Source organism: Macrobrachium rosenbergii, chromosome 19 (assembly GCF_040412425.1).
Source record: "Macrobrachium rosenbergii isolate ZJJX-2024 chromosome 19, ASM4041242v1, whole genome shotgun sequence".
In the NCBI taxonomy this organism is placed as follows: Eukaryota; Metazoa; Arthropoda; class Malacostraca; order Decapoda; family Palaemonidae; genus Macrobrachium; species Macrobrachium rosenbergii.
The window spans coordinates 6,716,657-6,723,999 of record NC_089759.1 but is presented as its reverse complement, the minus strand read 5'-3'; the positions used below and the strand labels follow the sequence as shown (position 1 = coordinate 6,723,999).

Here is a 7,343-nt window from a genome sequence, read left to right as displayed (position 1 = left end):
GTTCCATGGTCTTTCATTGGATAGACTGGGGTTCGATCTCGATGTGGGTCAGAAATATAATATATATAATATATATATAATATATATATATATATATATATATATATATATATATATATATATATATATATGTGTGTGTGTGTGTGTGTGTGTGTCAGTGTGTGTGTGTGGCGACTGAAATACAATGATTTCCAAGAATTTATGGGCATAGGCTTAAAATGGCTCCTAGGTGAACAGTACCTAAACAAAAGTAATATGAGGTATTAGATCAGGTTATGTAGAATGAAGTTATCATATCTAAATGACACGCTTAAGTAAATCACAAGAAAAGGTAAATTGTAAAGAATTACTAAGCTACATAAAGGAAATTCTTAAGAAACACAAGATACTGACCTTATCACTCCGTAGGAAAACTTAGACAATGAAGTACTCGCTGTGTTAACTTGGCACTTACATATAAATTTCACACATTAGACAACATATTGCGGATTGATGCTTGTAGACGTGCCTACACCGTCCTCTGGTGTTGCAGTTCCGTTTCTTGCAATATGTTTATCATTAAAAAAAAAGTCTGCATACAACAATGAACCTGGATATAAACTGTTGCTGAAATCACACATACAAAGTAAGGAAGATGAATGCAAGTATTCTTGTAATACATTTCTTTTATTTACAGTATATTACATTTTGGCACCTGATACAACTGCGTCACTACTTGGAACAACATCATACCTTACCTTCCATGAAAATCTGAGAACTCTGATAAATACTTCAGGTTACTGTGGTTCCAGCTATCTAATTTACAGTCGTATACACAGCTCGGTTGAGTATAGTAAGTCATTGTTTATGTACAGCAGATTCTAAAATACTTTCATCAAGTTTACGCCGAAGTGTGCACATACTCTGAACAGCATTTCTCTCTCTCTCTCTCTCTCTCTCTCTCTCTCTCCAGAACGTCGACCTCTTGAAAATTATATAAAAATCCAGAGTAATTATACTTTGAGTACAGTACTGCACAAAATGTCCATTTCAGTTACGAAGTCTTTGGCGCTTTATTAGACGTCGGGGAAAATTAGTTTAATTTTTTAGTGCACTAAACTGCTGAATTGCACTTGAACAGTGAAATATACTGTTCTATAATCTCATTCAGCATTCATTATCCAAATTTGGACGTAAAAACTCTAAAAAATTAAAAATTGCAATGCTATATTCTTCGCGTGGTTAATGATAACAGGCCTTCCGTATATTCAGGCTATTACACTTGAATGATTGCGTTCCAAAGAGCTGGTCTGCCCTTGCCTTTGACTCTTGAATCGCGTGATTCTTGTAATGAGAACTAGTCACTTTCACTCACTAACAAGTGTAAAATCGCAATTATAAACGTAAAACTTCTTTCGCAGGAGTAAAATGTCACTAATAAATTATAAAATTCACTAAAAACTTACAAAATAGATGTCCTTTCAAATTCATGATTCGCCTAACTAAAAACAACTGTCGGTAATGTCTGGCTGTCACCAATCCCCAGGAGTTTCTGCAGATACGAACGCACTGGGACAGGTTCCATGGGGCAGGTTTCGAACAGACCATTACAATCCGACCCTTCGTTGCCGTCTTCTGCTGCTTTCAGGAATCCACTCAAATCATCGTCACCCTGAGGTCCTGTTGCGAGGCTGCGTCTGTTTCAGAACAGGGAGAAATTACAGGGTAACACTGGAAAAAAATTTTTGCCTCAAGACTGCATCACACTGAGGTCCAGTGGCAAGGGTACGTCTGTTTCAGAACGGAGAAATTACAGGGTAACATTGGAAAAGGATTTTTGTCTTAAACACTGCATATTTCTGAATGAGTTGAATGATCAGGGTTTGTAGAGAAAATGTAGAAAAAGTCGTAAAAATTATTGTCATTTGCCATGCGGATAGACCCACCGTATTTCCAAAATGCAAAGTCTGTTGTAAAATCTGTATTACCACTGACTAAGAAAACGCACTCTTCTCTGAAAAGCTCTGAAGAATCAGAATAAAAAATGATGTTCTAAATCAACACTTTGCTTTCACTAAAAGGAGTAAAAACTGATTGAACGCATTCTTCTCTAAAAAGCTCTAAAGAATCAGAACAAACAAAGATGTTCTGAACCAGTTTTTCTTTCACAAAAAGGTGTAAATATCTGAAAGAAGTCTATCTTTCTACTTACCTGACCACAGCTTCGTAAGCGTACGTGATCTGCCACAGCCCAGGTAGTTCCTGGTGGACCTGGCAAACCAATCTCGACTTGCAAGAAGGCTTCCAAAGGTTGGGGTCCTGAATGTACTCCGTCTCCAGACTTGGAACACTTCGTATACCTTTTCCGGAGGAGGAAAATTATGCATACATACAGACATACATATATATATATATATATATATATATATATATATATATATATATATATATATATATATACATACATACATACATATATATATATATATATATATATATATATATATATATATATATATATATATATATATATATATATATATAATATTGAAGGGTCAACGGACCTAGGGTCATTTCCGAAGATAGACCTGCCCCGCAAAGTAGTTACAAGAATCAAGGAAAATGGAGGCTTTTTAATCTGTTTACTTACATTTTTGTCCATTTAATTATTAATTTGTTCATTTATTTTTTCTTTTTTAATAAGTGATCTCCTCTTTCTGTATTTACCTTTACTTCCAGGTACTTCTTTCTAATAAACACCATATTCTTTGGAAGCTTGAATTTCAAGTCAGTGGCCCCTGCGGGCTTGTTCCATATGAATAGGGTTCATCTGCTGAATAATAATAATAATAATAATAATAATAATAATAATAATAATAATAATAATAATTATGAACCCTCCAAAGCTTTGTAGTATAGAGGTGGATACTTCTACTGAAGAGTGTAATGCAACAATCAGATATTTCGACAGAGTATATCACAGGAATGCATGGCCTGACGGGAGGTAAGTGGCACCTAGCGGGAGAAAACAGAAAGAGAAAACAGTCGTTAGGCCACGGTCACTGCCCAAATGAACTGTCTTCGATTCAGTCCTGTCAAGGAGTGAGACAAAAGTTGAAGCACACCAGGTAGTAAAACCAAGATTCTCAAGAGAGGCGGATAAGGCCATCACACTAGCTTTCATAACTGGGGTGAATGAGAACTTGAGACATCTACACAAAATCTCACTTTTTTTCAGATACACATTCAGCTGTTTGAACTTAATAATCTCTCTGAGACAGGTTTGGAATGACTTGTAGTACGCCTATAATGTCTATAGCAGTGAGGGGCTTGGTTGGGTTTTCACTAAAAAGAACAGAATATAGAAATTAGGCCAAAGGCCGAGCGCTGGGATCTGTGAGGTCTTTCAGCGCTGAATGGGAAAGTGAGAGTTAGAAGATTTGAAAGGTGTAGCAGGAGGAAAACCTCGCACTGGAAAGTCGGATGGAGGAACTATAAAAAAAAAAACGCACACACACACACTGGATGGGAAGAATACAAAGAGATGTGTAGTAACCGTCGTGAAGCACTGGATCCTGACCAGTTCTGTATATTCTCTGCATCCCTAAACATGGATTAGTTTGTATAGCATTAGATTAATAAATTGTGTAGTTTGTGTCACATCATCCATTAAGCCTTGAAAAGCATTTATTACGCGTTGACAAAAGAGAAATAAAGTTAATACTCCAGGAAAAAAGCCGTGAAAAACTGACTGAACGTACTAAATAAAGATCATGTTCCATATGCACATCTTTTGGAGACCATTAAATACTCTACAGTTTTTTCATTACAGTAGTTCCGTAGTATTCAGAATAATTCAAGGTCAAAGCTTCACAAATGTCTTGGAGTGTTGGTCATACCTGAATTACTACGGTAATTCCTCTAATTACCATTCAGAGTATAATTTACGATAAAAATGGGTAATTCACTAGATCTAGTTGACTTTATGAGCAAAAGGTTCTTACAACAAATGAAACCCATTTTTGAGAATGGAGATTTCATTCCAAAGAAATGTCTCATATGGTAAAAAGTTATACAAATGGAATAAAAACAAATGGATCATACTGAATCTAGTGTACATAGACATATGTATATGAAAATCAGCAATGATGCTGCAGATCAACTTTTCAAGAAATTTACAAACTCTGTATCTGACAAACAAGCATTCCTCGTAGGGGGGTAGTGCCGTCAGTGAACCTCATGCAGTGCAATGTAGGGATCATTTCAGGTTCTTTGCAGAGTGCCTTCGGCCCCTAGCTGCAACCCCTTTCGTTCCCTTTACTGTACCTCCTTTCATATTCCCTTTCTTCCATCTTACTTTCCACCCTCTCCTAACAACTGATTCATGGTGCAGCTGCGAGGTTTTCCTCTTGTTACACCTTTCAAACTTTTTACTGTCAATTTCGGTTTCAGCGCCGAATGACCTCATAGGTCCCAGTGCTTGACCTTTGGCCTAAATTCTATATTCAATTCAATTCAGTTCAAACAAGCAAAATAAGATCCTTCTGATGTACTAAACGATGGTCGAATGGAGAACCTCCAAATATAAGCTTGGAAGCTATGATTTTTTAAATAACGGGCATATGAAATCTGTAATAATTATACAAGAATAATCTTATAAATTTACGTCACTATCATCAGAATGAAGAAGGTACCTCTTGTCCTACAAATTGATGAACAATTAGGGCACTTTTCCACCGTCTCACGGATCAACATAAGAATTTAAAAGCTAAAAAATAGACAGGTGTAGGTAACTAATGAGAAAACTTAAAATGAAAAGGACGAAGCTCCACTTTGAGAACCTATAAAAAATAAGCTGTATTATCAACTGTATCAAATGTGATTAAGTAAAATACACGATGCAGTTGATAATACAGCTTATTTAGGGGTTCTCAAAATGGAGTTTCGTCCTTTTCATTTTATGTTTTCTCATTAGTTACCTCCATTTATTTATTTTTTAACATTTAAATCTTATGTTGACACGATGGAAAAGTGCCTCAATTGTTCATTAATTTCTAGGACAAGAGGTACCTTCTTCAGTCCGATTTTAGTGATGTAAATTTATAAAATGCAGCACTTACCTCTCCAATCGCCCTCTGCTTCTCCGAATCCAGCAGATCGTCTGGGACGGAGTCTGAGATGAGCTTGATGAGTCTGGCCGTCACCACGGGCGTGGGATACCACACGAAGTTGAAGTAGAAGAGCGCCAGGGCGAGGGCCACAACGAGCATCCCTCCGGGCAGCGTCACCGATGACGTCAAGGGGTTTGCGTCTGTCAGTCGATCTATGATTCCGTAGTCGTACTCGACGTCGTCGACTTCCGAGGCGAAATTCGAGTGAGGCCAGGGTCGCCTCATTCCCCCAGAGGGGTTCAGGGGTCGTTGATGAAGGGGGCCAGATGGAGGAAGGGGTGCACTTTGGGCGTATGGTGAATTTGGACTTAACCCCTGATTGCCGTACGGTCTTTTTGGCCTCATGGGTCGAATCCCGGTCATGGGGCGGAATCTGTTATTAACTGGGCGTACGTGGGTGCTTTCCTGGTAATCAGTGTCGTGATCTTGGCTGAAAAACAGCTGGGCATTCCAGGGATCATTGGAGATGGGCTCAGGGTATTCTGGTTTGTGCATGGGATGAGAATGAACTTGTCCCTGTTGCCTCCGAAGGGGTCGACGTCTGTTCAGAAAGACTCGCCTCCTGTTTGTCAGGGGTCTGATTTTATTCTGGATAAATTCCATGGAATTATCCAGAAGAGAATTCTGGTTGTCTTGATTATTCTGATTAATGTTGTAATACATGTTGTGGTCTTCCTCCGAAAAAATTTGACCATGGTCGGCATGAGGGTGGTATTCCTCACCTGACTGAATTTCCTCATATGACTCCGGCGGGGTACTCAGGATAATCGTCTCTTCTTCGCTGTTGAGAAAATGGCTGGGTCTTTTATTCCCTCTGTGTTTCTTGTATGTTGGTCTACGGATTGCATAGAGGTGATGAGGCGTGTTGTCCCCGTTTACCTGAGCATCATCGTCATATTCCTCCTGGGAGGTGGCGTAGGGCCACGCGGGACGTCTGGAAATGCTGTTGACACTAGGATGCCTCTGGAATTTGAAACCCTGAGGTGAGTGGGTGGCCACGAGAGACTCCAAGTTCTCTAGAATACTGTTGTGCCAAGAATTCTGAGGTTTCTTGAACCGATTTGGTTTTTGGGAGTATTGGGCCATTGGGTACGCTTCTTCACTGGGGTCTTTGAGAGGCTTGTCACCTTGACCGAAATACTGTTGATGCAGAGGTCTCGGCTTCTTGCCGGGATGACCCTCAAACTCATACTGATCATCATAATCCCTAAAAGGAGTGTAAAGTCTCTCGGGATGGAAGAGATGCGGTCGCTCCGTGACCCCTGGGTGCCGTCCATACTGGGGGGTCGCTGTGGTTGGGTACGTGGGAGCCGTCGGCGTGGGAGTCGTCGCTTGCGTCGTCCTTTCGTTCACGGCTCCCACGAGGTCGTCCGGAATCTGGATGGGGAGCATCTGCCAGGCGGAAGCGTCGATCTCGTGGTCTTTGCTCGATTCTCCGTAGTAGAAGCCGTAGGATGCTGGCGTAGAGGTTACCGTCGGGGGAACCGCGGGCCTGTAGGGTTTGGCTGACGGCCGCCAGTACTCGTAGGGGAAGTCCGTTTGTACTACCAGGTGCTTTGATCCAGGTACTCGGGTCGGGTGGTGCTGGGGCTCGCATACTGTGGTCTGTAGCAGCAGCAGCGATAAAAGAAACAGCTCCTCCCACAGGGAAAGGAGGTATTTTCTTGACTCCCTGTTGACCATCTCTGAAAAGATGGAGGGAATATTAGCAATATTAGCAATTTACGTCCTTCGGTGCTACAGGAATAATAATGAAAGGTGGTGGTAAACAACTCACATGACGGAAAACCTACGCAATGTCTTGCAATTGTATTACCAGGATACTTTTAAACTTATGATAGTTCTTTAGCTTTTAAAGTGGTATTGGCTTCAAGTTGTCATGTCATTTCATAGGAGCAAGTTAAAAAAAAAAGCATGCTTATGTCATAGAAAGTCAATTTTATAAATAGTAGTTCCTTTCACTATTGTTTTCGATTTTTCAGCCAACCAAAATGCTTTTGCTTTATAACAGATGATGACAAATAGTTTAAAAACTGATATTTCATAATGAAAGAGGGCAAGACAATATTAAAAGGCCTTTACCTGTCTACCTAGATGCACAATCTAACTGTCGAATGCAATTTATAACAATCTATTGCGTGCAAGCACAATTAGTAATAAATGCAATAGAAACCACAATTCATAATGAAAAAC

General features: G+C 39.7%; 1 protein-coding gene across 1 annotated transcript in view; it reads right to left on the bottom strand.

Moving 5' to 3' along the window:
* Positions 1-1,339: 1,339 nt before the first annotated feature.
* LOC136848599 (uncharacterized) overlaps positions 1,340-7,343 on the bottom strand; it is a 62,543-nt gene continuing 56,539 nt past the window's right edge. The window contains 4 exon segments of the mRNA XM_067120967.1: positions 1,340-1,676; positions 2,192-2,324; positions 2,327-2,339; positions 5,100-6,835. Of these exon segments, the coding sequence (XP_066977068.1) occupies positions 1,478-1,676; positions 2,192-2,324; positions 2,327-2,339; positions 5,100-6,833 (2,079 nt within the window). The 5' untranslated portion in view covers positions 6,834-6,835 and the 3' untranslated portion in view covers positions 1,340-1,477.